Below are 18,674 nucleotides of genomic sequence, written 5' to 3' on the forward strand. Positions count from 1 at the left end.
CCGATATTTTTCTCTTTTGCCAATGATCTACCCCAGACTAAACAAACAGACAAAAAAAAACCACTTGCCAACTTACCACACTCTCAGGTATCACCCACCCTCCGGCGGTAAGGAACCGCGGGCTAAACCCCCGGTCCTCCTCCTCCTCCCCAGCACCCTCCGGGAGCTGAGGGCCATTCCACTCCTCCTCCCCAGCACCCTCCGGGAGCTGAGGGCCATTCCACTCCTCCTCCCCAGCACCCTCCGGGAGCTGAGGGCCATTCCACTCCTCCTCCCCAGCACCCTCCGGGAGCTGAGGGCCATTCCAAACGCACAGGAAGACCGGCCTGAGATCAGCCATTCACCTAGTTCCGTGGCAGCTCTGGTAGCTGTGCCACAATATTTACTTGCTACCGATCCATTTACCCAGAAGTGTCTACCCAGCACAAAACTAGGTTCCCTTTGCATAGCGGATGGGTTTTCGTGTTATTGAACAAACTGTTCTGAATTTCTAAAGCGGAAATCCTTCCAAGGCAAAATTCAGCTTTAAAAGCTTCAGTCAATGCTAAGCTATTAACCCAGTGCTGAATGTTTATGGAAACTTAAGAAGGAAAAAATAAAAACCCCATTGAACTACTTGCAATCGGAGACCTGAATGGGCTTGATATAAAACCCACTCAGATCAACAGCAGCAACACGCTTCCCCGGGTGCTGGACTGGATCCAACTGAAAAGTTTCCATGAAATAAACTCGGCTAAACACATCAGTTGCATAGAAACTGACTCGGAGTAACAGCAGCATCTGTTCCTCAGATCTACCATTTTCTCACATTCTTAATTTTCCACTGCCGAAGCGACCCAGGCTGCCGCACAGATCCCTCGCTGCCCCGGCCGCTGCACACCCCCTCCGAGGGCAGCCGGCCCTGCCGCCCCGGCCATGCTGCGGTTAAAAGGTAACGCGCGTGCGGTATACACTGCTTGACCAGTTAGCGTTCGCATGTCAAAAACAGCTTAATGTATTTCGTATGATGGCGTTACAAGTAAAATTAATGTCTACATCGAGACAGCTAAGGAGCACACCTCTGAGCCATTTATACACAGTGCAAAGCAAATGTTTACCCAAGTACAAATGAAACAGGTTGACAATTAGCTAATGCAGCTTTGTGGACATAAACCAGGTACATTCGAGCAGAACCAACACAGAATAAAAAGGAAACAGCCCTTTTCCTACCCCATGCTAAGAGTGCCACGGTTAGTGGTTTGGGAAGTCTGTCACATTGAAAAATTTCCTTGCCGGGGTTTAATGTGTTTATTCTACCGCTACTCTGCTGGGGTAAGGGTAACAGCAGCAGGGCACACTGGCTGTGTGAACCACCCACTGTCACTACTACAGTAATCGACAACATACAATTAAGTCTCACACCTGTTTATTGTAAGTAATTCATAGATAACCACTTCTAGTACACATTTTCATATTAGCTTTTAATGCTTTTATTTTTTAAGCTCAGGGACACCCAAACTTCACCTACGGGTCATCACCGCACTTTACCCAGATGCAGAATGCTCTACCCGCTAGGTAAAACCGGTGCAAGCTGGTATCGTTTTCAGGGGTAACAGAGATGGCTTGGAAACTACACATCCTGACATGCAACGCCCCATCGGCGTGGGCTGCTCTACGCTACGGGGGAGAGAGACAGTTTTTGCTGGGATGCGCTGGACTTGCATGCCTCGTTCTGGCCGTACCGGCCCAGGTCATGCAGCTGCCTGCACGCAATGCTCCACAGCGCAAAAACAGAGAGCTCCACACAGCTGGAGTAAGAACAGTGGTAACAAAGTCATAGCTACATATTCTTCTCTACATTTTTGTTTATTGAGACAAACTAATTAAAAGGCACAAACATAGGGCATATGTTTACATGGACATTATAACAAACATATACATTAAAAGTGTAGGAATGTGTTTCCTTTCTGCTAAACAGAAAGTTCCTAAGCTTTTATATATACAAAAGTTGTACAATTTGATGTCCTAAAGTACAAAAGATCATTTATAAAATTATTTTACACTAAGCTCTATTTTTTTTGTTTTTGTTTTACTATGTAGTCCAAGCCCCTAGAACAGTTTCACGTAATGATACAGATACCTGTCACCTGACCCAGAAGTCTGGCAATCACTGCTCGTACTGCCACGGCAGGGTAGAAACGGAAGCAGTCCATTTGACTAGTCAGTCCCGCTAGCACTCTGTGAAATGCGCACACGCTAATCTCATAGCTTTCAACTTCATTAGGATAAAAACATCGCAACTGCAATTTTATTTTTTTAATGTAGAGTCTTGGTTTTAGGGTGTTTTTTTAAACAAAGTTTTAAAAACGTGAATATGTGACATGATAGTCTAAAAAGTATATCTGTTTCCCTAGATTTTGCTTTCTACTTTATGTACAGATAAACAGGTTAAGAAATAAAAAGCACATGTAGCTTAAACATGTGTGATCATTTATGGAGAAGTTCTGGGCTGGACAGTTCAGACCACCACCCCAAAACTCCCACAAACTGATAGAAATGTGTTAACACAATAGAAGAGTAACGTAAAAATGATGATGTTTGCAAATATTTACAAAGTTGAACAGATTTGCACAACACTTGATTAAGAAGTAGGGGAGAAATTAAAAGACGCTCTCTGCTTGTCCTGAAGGGGCATCCTACCTAGTTAGTGGTTAGAATAAAAACTGTATACAATTTAATATAAGACAAAACTTCTAGTGAACAACTAACACGTCTGTCCCCTGCTGTAACACCAGCAGGTTCTGATTGGGAGACAGAGGGCATAAAAATCACACCCAGTGCCTCCAGAATCTTCCAGCTTAAAGCAATATTTCATAAGTTTCAAAGCACTCCTTTTGCTCCTAGATAAGAGTCCCATAGGGTTCTGACTGTTCAGAGACCATGTTTACATACATTTCGACTCCTCTTCTGTCAGCCATGGCTGTTTCTCACCAAACAATAACAGTTTTTTTAAAAAAAATGTTGACTACAATGCTATATTCCCTTAGGGTAATATGTTGGGTAATATTTACATCTCCAAATATCAGGTCACAATCCCTATTATATGTTGAAGTTAGAATGATAAGTTATCATATGCTTTGCATATCAGAGCTGGTATCACCTTTCCCATAGGGAATGCTGCCTGAAATTATCATATTCCCAAAGGTAAAATGCATATTTTCTCCAAAATGCATTTTTAAAAATGACAACATTGTAATGCATTTACTCATTAAAAAAAAACATTAACACAGACAAAGATTCTACACTAGCTCAGTAACAATGGACTTACAACTGGCAAGTTAAAATTAGCCATCCACCCTGTTAAAGATACAGAGGGGTCTTTGCTAGTGTTTACATTAAAATAATTTTCTAAGTTATAATTTGGGGGATAAAACATAAAGCTGATTTTTAATGACTTTTTTTTTCTTTTTTTTTTTTAACTCTGGCAAGTACATATCTGCTCTAATTCAGCATCAGTCAGCTAAAAGGTAAAAGGTAAAACTTACTTTAAATGAAGTGCTCCAGTGAAACTCAAGTTTGAACAATAGCCAAATCAACAGGGGAAGATGCTACTATGGTCTCTGACGGTGCGTGCTGCACCAGCGACTTAGTTTGAATTATTATTAACTAGGAAAAAAAAACTAAAAAAAAAAAAAAGAAACGAAAAGCAACTGCTGGTAAGGATTCCATTTTAATCCTCTTTAATACTGTTTAGAAATTCTTTACCAGGGAGGAGACGTGGGCAAGGCTTGGGGCAGGAAAGGCATGCTCTCCACTGGTCTCATTGCTATATTTAATGGACCAGCTAACGTCATTGGTGTTGGGAGGTTCATAGGAGACGTTATAGTGACTGGATGCGCTATATTCACTGGAGCGGTTACTGGGGTAGGTAAATTGACTGGTGTGGTGAGCGTTAATGGAGATGTCATGGATAATGGACTGGTTATAGTTACAGGATGCCCTAAGTTCATCGGACTGGATATATTAACTGCACTTGATACATTTACTGGACTTCTCATGCTCATTGCAGCTGCCACTGTGACTGGGTTTGTGATAGTCCCAGAAGCCACAGAGGACGTTATATTGAATGGAGTAGTAAGAGTCACAGGCGTAGTAGCAGCAGTGGAGGTTTGGCACAAGTTAGCAGCTTCTAAAAATGAGACATAAAAAGACAAAAAGTTTTTAACACATAAAAAACCATGGACAAGATTTAAAAAAAAAAAAAAAACAAACAAGAACAGGTACAAATTCTGGAATAATTTTCTTTAGGAATTATTAGTAAGTTAAAACTGTTAACATTCTATAGCCTACAAGAAATACAAACTCTCATGCAGTTCATTTGAATTCAATATTTTTTCCTGGGAAGTCAAGCGAAGTTGTCTTATAAAGAGGGTTTTGATGTTCATAAAAACAGTACTGTACAATCAAAAAAATCCTCCCAAGAGGAACATTATAAATAGAGGAGAGAGTGTACATACCGAATGGTACGTACTCTATAGCCTTCTCAAAGGTGAACTGACATTCTGTGAAGGTTTTAAAAAGTCATTATTAGGGACTGATAAGCAAAGCTCGTTTCAATATTTACACCTGCTTATTTCAGTCTTAATTATTTCCACTAAATTGTTCCACTGAGCACCACGCTTCTATCTTAGCAGTTTCCAAGACTACCCAGTCAGCAGCTCTTTCAACCCCCAGCATCTCCTCAGCTTTTACATTAACTACAGTTCCGCACCGAGGTTGGGTTTTTGTTGCTTTTTTTTACTTTGCTTTGCAGCGAGCGGGCATTAAGTGCCGGACAAGGACGAGCCGGGAGGGTCCGGCAGGGGCTGGGCACCGCGGAGAGGGCACGGGCGCTCCGGAGGCGGCGAGGGTCCGCTAGGCATCAGCACCACCTGCCGGCTAGCCAAACCAGCAGGCTCCAGGCACCGAGGCGGGCCGCCGGGCGCGGGGAAAGGAAAGGGGCGGCTGCTAGAGAAACCGACAAAAACACACGCTGCGTCAACGTTACGGCACTTCCAAGTCGTGTCTCAGCCCGCACTTGTAGGGGAGGACACCACGCTCAGCCTACACCCACGTTTCGGGAGGTAAGCCCGGAGCAAAGAGTCCGCTCCTGCCATGCAGGCTATACAAATGGATCTAGACCGAGCTAACTTTGAAAGCAACACTAGCCCCATTCAGGGGTTACTGCTGACTCTTCAAAGTCCGTATCTAGGAGGGGTGGAGGGGAAGGGAAAGAGTGAAAAAACAAAAAATGGTGAAAATAAATAATATCAGACTAAAAAAAACCCCATACAGTGTGGTAAAACCAACACAAGAGGTGGCACTAGTAGGGGGAGCCAGCACGAAAGGAGTAACGAACGGGCGCGACGCTGACTGCTCTAGCTTCGTCCTCCAAGCAAAGTAATGCACGAAGCAACGCCCCACCCTGCCCCTTCCCCGATTAAGTTACATTAAACTAATGTCATCAGTTTGGCAACCACCCGCCTCCCTCACCCACCACTCCTTCCAAAACCACTGTTTCTGTTAAAGGATATTCAGTAATAACAATAAGAGAGGCAAGGAAGGGGGAACGAGACATAGGAAAGAGCAGGTAGAAAAAACGCAACTTTTAAGCTTTTTTAAGATTTTCTAAATCTGACACCCATTTGCTTTATCCATTTAGTGCTCTGGTGATATTTAATGTTTGCTATCATTACATTTTAGTACAAACAAGCTGTTTCTAAACTGTCTAATTGCAGAATTCAATTAATTGGAATAACAATCAAGGAGAAAGGAGCAAGCAGCCTAATGCACAAACAAAACCTAGAGAAGAAAAAAAGAGTGAAGAAACTAAAAGGAAGTATAGGGGAAAAAATGAGTTGAGAACATTTATTAATCAGAAACAGCTAGCGAAAAACAGCAAGTGGTCACTAAGAATTTGTTCTAAAACATGTAATCCACAAGAGTCACATGGCAGGTATTAGAAATCAAAGTGCTGTGAAAAGAATAAGCAAGCAGCAACAGATTTTAAACTGCTATACTCCTCACAAGTCACTAAATTGAAGCAATCTATTCCTTCCAAAACTGGCACAGTGAACAACAAAATGAAGCTATTCAACTTCAATTACAGTAGGATAGGTAGATGCAAGCTGTGAACTGGCAATAATGAAAAGCACTATCACACGTATTAGTTAATTCTGTAATGAAAAAAGAGATGGAAGAGTAAGTTCTGTGAGCTCCAGAAAACTTTATGCAAATAGAGTTAAGTGATGGATAAAGTGAATGGAAAAAAATGGGACAGAACAGATAGAAGGGACACAAAAAGCATTCACATGCACACTGACGTTGATGCAAAGACGGGCGGTGTTGTTATGTATGCATGTGTGTGTGTGCGCGCGCATGTGTGTGTATGCACACGAGTTAACAACAGGCACACATGCATAAACACAGCTAAAAACCACATGCAAGTCCAAAACACACTCTTGCCTTGGAGCAGACACAAACATCCTTTTATAATTGATGACTGTTATGTACACATTCAAGCACAGACACCAACGGGAAGTAAATAATAAAGGGCTCATTTACAACAGCTTAATTCTGGTAATTTATCCTCCTGCTAGCCTTTAGCTATTACTTCTACTACTGAGAATTAAATATTCACGTAACAATTCTTGTTCTGACATCTGAAGCTCCCTATGTAACTTTGCAAACTCCATTATCTTATAAAACCAAGACTGTAAGTACTGTTTTGTTTTACCTTTCTTCCTTGCTTTGACGGCTTCTTCCCATAATCTCAGGGTCTCTACCTGCTTTCCAGGCCAACTTGTTACATGTTGCTGCTGCTGCTGCTGCTGTTGCTGCTGCTGCTGCTGCTGTTGCTGCTGCTGCTGTTGCTGCTGCTGCTGTTGTTGCTGCTGCTGCTGTTGCTGTTGTTGCTGCTGCTGCTGTTGCTGCTGCTGCTGCTTCTGATTGCTGGTCTCTTCACTCATGCACGCTATGCCAATTAAGTAAGAACACAAATTCACCTTGAAAAGTTACACTGTTTCCTACTGAGGTTACAAAGGGTTCTTCCAAAAAGACTATGTGGAATCTTGCAGGATTCCAAGAATGAAAACCACAGAGGTGTTTAAAACCATATAATTAATTCTGTGTTTTATAAAACTACCTCCCAATATCTAAAAAAAAAAAGATGCAGTCAGGAACTTCTGGTTTCTCACCCAAAAAAACAAATCTCCTTTCTAATAGTTTATTTCGTTTGTATTTTAGGAAGACTGAAATAAAAGGTTACAATGACTCTCTAGAACTCAAGATGGTTAGCCAGCTCCAGTTTCTGTAAGCCTCAGTTCCAGTTTTTAAAAAGAGCCCTTAAGCTTGTCATTGCAAGTATGACAACGTTTTCAGTTCACTTTTATATCCCAGAACAGCATGTTACTACTCTCTGGCCACACTACAGCTCATCATTTTCACCTCTACCAACTGCTGTAATGCCTCACACGAACTGCTTAGCACCACCGAACTGACAGAGCTGTAACCCTATACCTTGAAAAAGATCTCACATCAAAATTTCACATGAAGTTCAACTATCAGGCGTTTTAGATACTCACAGTACCTCCACATTATCCAGGAGTAACATGAGCTGAAAAGATTTTGCAAATTAATAGTTTAAAAGGCTTCAAGGACAAAGTTTCTAAAGATACTCATTTTTTCTCCCTTTTGATTCCTCTGAATACCCCATCACACATCACTAACGAGGTGTGCTAAAGTTACAGGTATTTTAAGAGGGAATATTTTAAAGTCAAGTATTCCTTTGCTTACTAGGCACTCCAAAGTGCAGGCTTCAGCACTTCTGCTGCATCAATTCGGAGAGTTTAAGACTAGAAGGAACTATGGTGAACACCTCACCAGAAGTCCTGCATAGCACAAGTCAAATACCATTAATGCCCAAAACATATCTGGGCTGGATTGAAATGCTTTTCTTGTCAGCTACTGCCAGAGAAATCACTGAGCCTCAGGGCCAAAGCTCAGAAAATGCTCAGAAATCTTTCTTTGGACTTTGATGAGCTTTGGATCAGGCTTCAAACCTGAAACTTGGCAAATCTAAGAAGTTCTCAAATATTCTAAAATCTACAGAATTATTTGTTAGACTTTTAAGTTTTACAGTTCAGGAAGTAGTATTGTACTTAGAAGCTGAGAAAACTCTTTTTTTCAAGAGATGGGTTATTCTCACATATTGCAGGGCATTCCTCCAGAAGATAAGAGCACAGTCTAGTACCAAACCAATTCCACATACGCCAATTTCTTGGGCTAAATATACTGTTATCAAATATTTACTTATAATAGGTGTGAATACCCAAAGCGATGGCTGTGTTTTTACATTTTAAAGTAATCACAGGCAACTCCCTTTGCAAACTTTTGCAAACACATTATTAGAAATGTTTTCAAAACGTTCACCTACTTTTATTGATGCCTTGTTTACAGGTATTACAGTTGATACTTTGGCTCTGCCCGTGTGTCTTTAAGTGGCTGGTGATATATGCTGCACTCAGAAGTTTACCACAGATATTACACGATACCTTTCCTTCATGGCGCACCATGTGTGTCCGCAGTCTGTCTTTGGTGGCAAAGGCAGCAGTGCACGTCTACATGAAGGACAACAGCGATATTTAAAGTGCAGACAGTATTAGAGCATGAATTGCATGACCATTTTAGGCCTATTCTACCTTTTAGACACCACTGGTATCCCAAGCCTACTGAAAACCTCAAGTTTTACTTACAGAAAAAACTACATCCAACTGCTGGGCAGAGACTGAAAATTATCTAGCTGCTTAATGGGAGTGATCTTCTGACACCAGCAGGACAAAACTCATACTTTACACTACCTGAACTTTCTTAAAAGAGAAGATTGCCTTACATACCAAAGCAAGAGGTCACTTCTAACAAACACCTAGAACAGGTAAAGGTAGTATCTGATACAATTTTACTGCACAAATCTGAACTTGATATTTTGAATTGCTCAGTTATATTTCCATCCAAATCAGAAAAAGGAAACAAAACCTTTCTCTATAACTATTCTTTTTACTCAAAACATTTATTTAATACGGTGAGTCACTAAAACACAGGCTGGAACAAGCATGGATATTCCAAGCAAAACAGTTAATTGTTCAAGAGCAGTCAAATTATTTCTCTTGTACTAAATCATCAACTTATGACACCTTGTTTTCAACTTCCAGCAAAATAATGGATCTAGAATCAGCAATTCTAATCCTTTTTTTCCAACTTCTTTTCTGACTTCTATTAGATACAATACTGATTTATATTGATTTATAAACATTGAGAAAACCCATTGCACATGTTACTCCAGCAATCAGCTGAGTTGAGGACACTGTTATGATCCTACTACTAAGTTAAGTACATCTTACAACAGTGTACCTACATTGTTCTCCAAGAAGGCAAAACCTCCCTAATCTTCCCAGAAGAGTAATCACAGCAGCCTCTTAATTCTGGGAAGATTATTCACCTGATGCTTTCTAACAACAAAATCACGTATGCTCTTATTAAATCATCTGAACCCTTACTTGGCATTTGAAGGGTCTCTCTGTTGAGTGAACGTGTTTAACGTGACAGCTTAAATGATCAGGCCTGCAAAAGAAGAGAGGAACAGAAAAGAAAATGCATACTGTTACAAATATATAGTAGTGACACCTTCGCTAACAGTGCTGACCACTGCACTGAAGACCCTTTGCAGCCCACATCCCCCTGCGGGGCAGGAATAAGTACATTCCCTTTACCTATAAAGCGGCTTTCGGCTAGAATAACACAACATAGTTACACTGAGACCCAACCTGCAGTTTAAAACTTAACCATGTTCTTCTTACACACCTGAAAACGGTACATTTGTTTGTACCTAGTGTGAAAGGGTGACAAATCAACAGCTCTAGCGGTTGAAGCTCTCTCTGTTCCAGGCACAGACATCGATACAGCCAGCAGCAATGCAAGCTTCCCCACAGTGCTCTGTCAGTACGCCACAGCCTCGTTAAGGGACGAGGAGACAGGTTGCCTGCCATGCCCCATTCGGTCATCGACCTTTCCAAAGGCTGGGAAAGGGGCTCCGTTATCACCATCGGTGACACAGGCACGTGTCCTACAGGACCTGGATGAGGTCCTGAAATCATTTCAAAACACTGTCATAGAACAGGGACCACTTTTGGTCACTGCCAAACTGGCTCGGATTGAGACCCACGCCCTAGAGGTAAACAAGGCTCTTTATCCCCTCACCAATCTTCTAAGATGTCTGCTTCTCCTAGCCCCTCGCTATGATAGCTTAACCCTTCTTGGTTATGAAAAGCCAATACTTGAGCTCGCCTGGGATTTTCTACATGGTACCTCGAGAAGCCTTTTCCACAAACACCACAGGTGTATGGTTTCGTGATGCCACCTTCGTGAGACCTCACGTGGTAGGTCATGCGATCCTTTCTCTTGAAACGCTGATTGCAAATTGGACATTCAAAGGGTTTTTCATCTGAGTGGGACAGCTTGTGCCGGTTGAGGTGATACACATCCCTGAAGGCCTTTCCGCACATCTCACAAGCGTGGTTCTTCTTAACAGGCTTGCTGGGCTTCTTCACGGTCTGAGTCACTGCCATGGCCGTTGCGCCGGCACTACTGCTGGGGTTGGTGGCAGAGGAAGACGTAGTGACTGTGGACAGGATGCCTGCGATAGTCGAAACCAAGGAACTTCGGCTGTTGTCACCAGCGATGGTCGAGATAAGGGGCACCATTGTGGTGGGAGTTTTCTTTGGCCGTGACACTAACTTTATCCCTGTGTGGCAGGACTCGTGACGCCTCAAATGGTAGCTGTCCCTGAAAGCTTTGCTGCAGTAAGTGCACACAAAGGAGGTTTTAGGTTTTTCCTTTTTAATCCCAACAATAGCATCCTTTAATGTTTCTTGTGCAGGCTGAGGTTTCTGCGTTATTGGTAAGGGCAGAATCGGCTTCTGATCGGGTGGCTCAACAGCAGAGCTCAGGAGAGGCAACAAACTGTTCTGTGCTGCCTGCTGTTGGTGATGTGAGGCTTCATGTGCCTAAAACCAAACATTCACACTTAAATTCTATTGATGGGTGCTCACTCTGACACGGTGAGAACATTTACAAACTACAGAAAGCAAATTCTAGACCAAAAGCCATTGAAGGAACAAGGGGAAAAGGTTACACAGTTTTATTTTTGGACAGGATAAGCCACTTGCACTGCAAACGCATACTCCATGCAGATTCTGCGGTGAATAAGTGTAGGAAGGCAAACATCATAACAATCAAATAATAATTAAGTCTCCGCAGGGCAACATTTCTTATGGAAAACAACCAGGTGCTTGTCAGATCTCTTGCTAACATATTGTTTGATCTTTACATAACAGATACTTGTTTTGCATCATATCAGATACCACGTTTGGACTATCTTTGGAGCTTATGAACGTACTGATGGGAGCAGCAAAACAGTGCTCCGCCTTTAAACTTAAGCTGAGTTTAGTGCATGTGAAGAATTAAACTGCAGTCACAGAGAGGCAGGATTCGATAAGCCATCTTATTTAAACAAGGTGTTCATACCAGTATGTTAGCACTGAAGCCATACCAAAGCAACTCGGATCGAGCGCCGTTTAAAGCCAGTGTTCTATATTTAGCGGGCTCCCGCTGCATTTACATAGCGATCACTGGGTTCGTTACGTCTGCAAACTAATAAGAATAGAGACACATTCTTTTTCTCTTCATCGGAAATATGCTGCGATCGGAAGGGAAGTTAATCAATAAGCACTGGTAGACATCTCGAAATTCTGGAGAATGCAATGTAAAAGAGAAAGGGACGGGGGGATTGAAAATAAAGACCTCAAAGCTGCTTTAAAGCAACAAGCACCAGATGACGCTGAACTACAGGATCGGGAGAAGCTAAGGGGAAAAGACAGCGGGAGAACCCCTGCCAGTGTGCCACAGCTACCGTCCCTCGACCAAGCTGCAGCCTCCGCTACTCCGGGCTGCTCTGCTCCATACTCACGCACACGTATTAAACACTGTTATGAAAACTCATCCCATTAGACCGGGACAAAAGCCTAGCAGATACAAATTTAGAGTGGTTTAGAAACCACACAGACCAATTCAGTCTAATGGAGCATTAAAATAAATCACTAGCACCTTAAGCCAGTTTAAGCACATCTGTATGCAAGATGTGCCTCAGTCTCATCAGACCAGTTTTAAATCAGTCTGGTGACTAATGCAGCAACACCAGGTCCGAAGCAGAGTTTGGGGAAACTCGCATGCACGTTAAATCAGTATCACAGCCTTCCAGGATTTCTTCTCTATGCTTTCCTTCACAAAATAACATGTAATTCAGTTAAGCACTTGAGACTGTGAAAACTGAATAAAACACTGTGCTGTGTGCAATCTCCTGCATGTCTACTTTTATTTCGGTTGAGGATAGACAGTTTTATCAAGCATACTCAAACTAACATCTTTCCCACGTTAACTCTGTCAAGCCCTTTTGAGAGGTCAGCATTTCTAGAAGGACACATTCTTAGAAATATCCAAGCTCCAGTCATTTTGCCTCTAAGTATACACAGAATCGGAAGCAGTGACTACAGTGCATCCAACCGATGGCTTAAGGAGCTTAGGGCAGCTCTTCCTTCATCCTAGGTGGTTGTGTTCCTGCCTCCTCTTGCTACGTGTACGAGCCCTGCATCATTTCGGCCACTCATTTTTCAGGAGCGCAACGCTGATCCTTGGATACGGGCCACCGGTGGATGCAAACGCTAACCCACGTGGATAGGGAAACGTGCTCCTCGACACTTCAAGACTAGCAGAGAGGAAAATAGTTCACAGGAGAAAGCCTGGATTAAGTATGCCAAAATGCAACAGAACTTGCTTGAATCACTAAGAGCTAGGGCAGTTTGTCCGTTTTTAGCTACAGCCTGCATCCCATCTGCACAGAATGCTCTGGCTGCAACAGGTACGCTGAACATTGCCCCGCTAAGCCCAGGCACAGCCGGTACCTCAAGTAACAGCCTAAGGATCCGTTTTGCAGAACTGATTGCTAAATGCTCAAATGCAGAACTATCCTAGAGCCTAAACTGCTAAATCAGTGTGTGGCACAAGGTTCATCTTTTCCATTACATTTCTGCCTGACTTAAGTGACAATTGTGGGTTTTCAACCATTTATTTTCCATATTTAAAAAAGTGATTGTGACATCTACATTGCATAAAGAGAACAAAATATGTACAATACACATTGAAAGCACAATATTAAGCAAGTTATGTACTTAAAAATACAATTTTAATTTAAAAAAATTGGAAATGTTTTACAGCCAACTTTAAATAAACATTAAACAATGTTGTTAACTGGCATCAGAAGACACTTAAGAGCACCTAAGGATAGCTCAAGATATACAATTTCAAAGGCAGAGCTAGCAGATCGGATAATAGGGAGCCCAAATCTTTTGGACAAGGTTCAAACTTATGCAGTTTATGGATGTTTTTCAGCCTTAAAGAATCGTTAGCACTTCAAGGTAATAATGCAATATTCCTATTGAACTAATACAGATGTTGAACATAAAACAATGTATATTCATAAGGCTACATGCTACGAAGCCACCACTTATATAAGTCTGCTTATCTTGGTTCCCAGATATCCAGTGTTATTAGCAGGGCTGTCTTTCTAACAAAACCTTTTCGCAGCAAGCAGTATTCCTCAGTTTCCGAGGACTGCTCGCAGTAAAGCCTTCTGAAGAAGGATCAGGCAGTGTTTTTTAACTTGCTGCTGGAGAAGGGAATACAGCACCTGCTGCATGCCTTTTGCGAGTCATTTTTATTCAGTCACAGAACGCTGTTTTACTTGACCTAGCATTAACGTCAAGTCAACATTTTTGTGGTATTTGGATTGCCTGGGACGGGCTCCCATGCTAAACACCCTAACTCTATCACAAAAATCTTTCTTTCCAGGGGGAGAGCGAGAAAAATAAGAACTAATTCATGACCCAGAGTGGTAGGATGCGGCATTGTGAACTTCCAATGCCAGAGGCTAAAAGATTTTTGCACTCGAGCCTTAATGCGAGAGCAACAAATTAGCATGAGTCATATTTTGAATACTCCGTTTGATGGATGATTTCTCCTGACATTAACAGATACAACTTTCACTTTCCAAGCAGATACTAAAAGTGGCTTTCAAAACATGCATTTCGGGACACTAATAAAATCCAAACAAGAACTGCTTACTCAAAATAGTACTTTTTTTTAAGAAGAGATACAATTCATCAAAATACCACCTAAACACAATCAAATAACTTTATTTGGAAAGAGCAATGAACAGTTACTGTACACATCCAATCGCTGTTGAGACTAAAATTAAGACATGGAATCCTTTTCTAAAGACAATTATCTAAAAATTACAATTTTACACACTGAGTATTAAATCTTCCCTTAGAAAACCTGTCACAGCTGAAAAACACATGAAGTAAAAAACCACCCTCAGAAAGAATTACTGTGCATATTCAATCACTTGCACTTGTTACTTAACTGTAACTGGTGGGGAAGGGCCTTTAACATCCACTTTATTATTATTAGTTTTTAATAAACTCTTGGGTTTCAGTTTAGATGTTGCTGGTGAGGACAGAGAAAAGAAAAGCTAAGCTAATGTAATATCAAGGATATCTTAATAATGCTTTCTGCTAGGTGTATTAGGGTGCTTGCACCCTAAATTGTTGGTTTTAACAAAGTGACTCAAGAAACAGTATTCCGCATTCATTATGAGGTCTTAAAACTTTATTATTTGGAAAAAAAATAATCAGAGGAAAATTTCCAAGTCACAGTTTTATAAAGATGCTTTGAAGTTGCATGTAACTAAATATGTGAGGAAAGTGAACTGCTGGCTCCTTAATTAAAAGCAGCAAAACGTACTACTAAATTGAAGCAAAGTGTGACATGACTATTTCAAAATACAGTATCCTTTAAAAAAAAGTTAAAGGAAAATGAGCAGCAAGAAGCTGAAAATATGCTTAAAAGTATTACTTGGCATTTGTTAAAGAGGCTGCTATAGCACTATTTCCAGCCTAATAATAGATTTCCTTGAAAATATTTAACTGTGAGAGTAGTGTAGAGAAAGAAGATACAATAACCCCAACTCGGAGGGAGATGGCCCTAAAGTAAGGAGATTAACTTCTTAGCGTGAAGTTTCCTTATGCGCGAATCACAACTGCCCACTAAAGCGAGAAATAATTTACAAGACCTGAGCCAAACTGTATGTCATCACTGGCGTTAAATCACAAAAGTACATAAAATACGGCTCCTCAGGGCTGGGGTAGGAGGGCCACAGCGGTCTCGGGCCAGGTGAGCAGCGCGGTGCCCAGGAGCCGGGCGCTGCGGCGAGCAGCCGGGCTGCTGTCGGAGGGGACATTCTCCGCGTGTTTTCGGAGGCAGAACACCCCAGCCCGTGACTCATCCCTTCGTACTTGCAAGGGAATAATTTTTCCTCTATAAAGAAATGGTGCTCGCTCCTTGCGGATTTATTCATTCAACTCAGGTTTTCAGAACTAATGTCACAGCTTCGGTTTTTGTTTTTAATTCCAACTAGGACAGTGAGTAAGCAAGTGACCGTGGCTGGTAATTTGCAAAGAGGATTATTTTACCTTGAGAAAGGTGATGTGCACAGCTTTTTTTTTTTTTCTCCCTCCCTCCCTTTTTCTTTTTGCTGTTGCTGCAATTACACATTTTAATGTTTCCAAGCTAAAAAGAGCAGGAGGCATCAGAAAACAACCCAGCGAGAAAGAGATCCGGGTTTCAGTTTACAAAAACAAGGGGAGATTTTTTTTTTTGGGGGGGGGGACGCGGGATTTTCTGCGGAATTACATAAACAGCGGTATTTTTAAGTCAGTCTTTCGCAGACAGAAAGGGGGGAAAATAGTGACTCAGTTCGCGGAGGGCGGGCGGGCAGGGCGGCGCGGTGCACCTCCGTGCTGCTCGCTAATATCGCCGCTATTTACCCGTTTTTCTCACACACACGCACAAAAACCCGCAAACAGCCCCGTGCTATTTTAAAAGAAAACAAGCCGGCTCGGCGCGCAGCCCCGGAGTCAGGCTGTTTAAAGAGGGATTAATTTATTCTCCCAGACACAGGGTTTGTTCCATCGGGGTTTTGTTAGACGGTGACGGAGGGCTTTTTTTTTTTCCCCTTTTTTGGCGGGGGGAGAGAAGAGCTTAAAAAAAACCAAAAAAGCGGATTTTTTCGGAAGGGAAAAAGAAGTGAGAAGAAATTAGCGCTTTCGCAGAAATAAAAAGGGGGATTTTTTTGATTTATCTGCGTTTCGGGGGGCGCGAAGAAGCGGTGCGCAAGCGGGCGGCGGGCGGGCGGGGAGAAAGTGAGAGGGGAAGGAGGGCGGCGGGGCCGGGCGGGTCGGGCCGGGCCGGGCCCGTTGCGCTGCGCTGCCCTGCGCGGCCCTGCGCGGCGCGGCGCGGGAGGCGGGCGCGGGGCCGGGCGGCGGCGCTGACTGACAGCGCCGGGCCTAGCGGGGCGCCCGGCGGCGGCGGCGGCGCAGGGCGGGGGGGCGCGGGCAGCGCCGGCCTCCGCGGGGCCTCACCTGAAAGAGGAACGCGGTCCAGTTGGCCTCCATGGCGGGGGCGTCCCGCGGCTGGCGGCGGCTCCGGCGGCGGCTCCGGCGGCGGCGCGGCCCCCCCCTCCTCCCTCCCCCGGGCCCCAGCTACATGGAGCCGACAACAAAGCGGCGGCGGCGGCGGCGGCTCAACATGGCAGCGCCGAGCGGCCGCTTCCGCTAACCTCCGGGCTGCACCACTGCGGCCCAGAGGGGGGAGCGGCGGCGGCGCGGCCCGCCGGGGCGGCGCGGGCCCGGGCCGCCGCGGCGCCGCCCCCGCCGCCCCCCCGGACGCCGCGGCGGCGGCGGGCGCGGGGCGGCGCGGCGGGGCCGGCGCGGCGGGCGGCGGGGGCGGCGGGGCGGCGGCGGGGCGGCCGCCCCCCCCCGCGGGGCTGGCAATGGGCCGCTCCCGCGCTGGGGAAGCCGAGCCGAGCGGTGGCGAGAGAAGATGGAGGAGCGCGGCCGCGCTGCCCGCCGCCGCCGCCGCCCTCCCGCCGCCGCGCACGGGCCGCCTCGCCTCGCCTCGCCTCGCCTCGCCTCGCCCCGCGGCGCCCGCGCGCGCCGCCGCCGCCCCCCGCCGCGCCGGGGGCGGGAGGGGAGGGGAGGCCCGGGAGGCCCGGCCGGCGGCGCCCGCCCGCCCGCCTCCCCCGCAGCCGCCGCCGCCGCCGCGCTCGCCTCCCCCGGGGCCCCGCGCCGGCCGCGCTCGCCTCCCCCTCCCGCCGCCCCGCGGCGCCGGCTCCCGGCTCGGCTTCGTTCCCCCGTTTCCTCCCCAAATCGCCCACGGGGGCGACCGCCGCCGCCCCGCAGCAGGCCGGGTGCTGCCCGCCCCCGGCGATGCCCCCGGGCCCGCTGTGCCTCGAGGCTGGTGGGCACCTGCGGCTGAGCGCGGAGCCGAGCCGCAATTAAGCACCTGTAATTAGGAGCGGGCAGGCATCACGCATCCGGCGGCGGGAGGGCCGGGAGGGTCGGGGTCCGCACTGCGCCCCGCTCCCCGCCGAGGCCTGCTGCCCCGGCGAGTCGGCCCCGCGCTTTCCTCAGCAAACACGCAAAAACCGCAGGTGCAGCGGGCAAAATGCTGCGGCATCGTGGGTTTTTTAACACTGGACCTCTGCTCGCAGAGAGGGGAAGATGAGGACAGGCTTGCAAGACTTGTTTTTCCCCCCTCCCGGCACCGCTCAGGCCCGCTCTCCCGGGCCGCCTCCCCGCCGGGCCGTGGCGGTGGCTCCGCGGCCGCTCGGGCGGCTGCTGTCACCAGAAGGGCCCCGGCAGGTCGGGCGGCGTGAGGAAACACAGACGTGTCGCCGCCGGCTTCCGCGGGCGCTTGACCTCAGCAAACACGGCTAAATATGGTTCACGTCTATCGGGTTTCCCATGGTACTTCCTCCCTCGCCGGAGAACTTTGGGGCTTTTTTTTTATTCTTCTTTTCTATCAAGTATTAAGTTACATACAACGCAAAGACAGTCCCCAGAGCCAGCGGCAGCGCCTGTGCCTTGTTGTCGCGGCCGGGCCGGGGGGGAGGCTCGCGGCAGCCCCCGCCTTGGGCACTCTTGGGCAAGTCACCCGGCGTTTGCGGCGTGCTGTTCCTCTGCCCTCTGGACATTTCTACACTTGCCAACAGCGTTGCAAAACGTAAATGGTTCTGTTAACGGCGTCACCCTCGCAGGGTTTTCACGCGTCTCGGGATATCTGATAGTTTGTTTTCCTTAAAACCCCAGCGCTAGAGTCAAGTGATTACATGAAAATCTGTTTGCATTAAAAAAAAAAAAAAAGCAGCCTAGTGATTTCAGAGGAAAGTTTGGAAACACACACGCTAGAAAGCCGCAGTCCCGGGAGGGGTTTTGAGCCACTTCAAAAGCACCCGACGGTCTGGGAGTCCATCTCGCAGGGCTTGGAGCCTGACTCAGCGCTGACCGCACGCGCGGCCCGCCGCGGGACGGACCTCCGCGGTGCGCAGGCAGCGCCGGCAGCACACGGTGTTGCGGCCGCTCTGTGCAAGTCCTGAATTAACAAAAAAAGGTCGGGACGGCAGAGCAACCCAGGCTGCGTTCTCGCTG

The 18,674-nt window shown here is 45.8% G+C and overlaps 1 protein-coding gene across 7 annotated transcripts; it reads right to left on the bottom strand.

The window, feature by feature from the left end:
* Positions 1-1,388: 1,388 nt before the first annotated feature.
* On the bottom strand, positions 1,389-16,866 carry VEZF1 (vascular endothelial zinc finger 1). Of its 7 annotated transcripts, none has more exons than XM_064523092.1 (8): positions 16,608-16,864; positions 10,360-11,078; positions 9,573-9,636; positions 8,453-8,636; positions 6,949-6,991; positions 6,755-6,888; positions 4,497-4,541; positions 1,389-4,168 (listed from the first exon to the last, which is right to left on the bottom strand). In XM_064523092.1, exons 1-8 carry the CDS (start codon positions 16,638-16,640, stop codon positions 3,741-3,743), a joined length of 1,650 nt encoding a protein of 549 aa, XP_064379162.1. In that variant the 5' UTR covers positions 16,641-16,864; the 3' UTR covers positions 1,389-3,740. The 7 variants fall into 7 exon arrangements, with proteins under 7 accessions (XP_064379162.1, XP_064379160.1, XP_064379157.1 ...); XM_064523090.1 differs by having other exon boundaries at positions 6,755-6,903; XM_064523087.1 differs by having other exon boundaries at positions 6,755-6,991; positions 10,273-11,078; positions 16,608-16,866.
* Positions 16,867-18,674: the final 1,808 nt, after the last annotated feature.

The sequence above is a fragment of the Dromaius novaehollandiae genome, chromosome 19 (assembly GCF_036370855.1).
Source record: "Dromaius novaehollandiae isolate bDroNov1 chromosome 19, bDroNov1.hap1, whole genome shotgun sequence".
Classification (NCBI taxonomy): Eukaryota; Metazoa; Chordata; class Aves; order Casuariiformes; family Dromaiidae; genus Dromaius; species Dromaius novaehollandiae.

Coding starts and splice junctions, on each gene's coding strand:
- VEZF1 (XM_064523087.1), bottom strand. CDS start 16,640: ATGGAGGCCAACTGGACCGCGTTCCTCTTTCAG. Junction 9,637..10,272: donor GCAGACATCTTAGAAGATTG/GTGAGGGGATAA, acceptor CTTCTTTTGCAG/GCCTGATCATTTAAGCTGTC. Junction 6,992..8,452: donor TAAACAAGGCATCAATAAAA/GTAGGTGAACGT, acceptor TAATTGGCATAG/CGTGCATGAGTGAAGAGACC.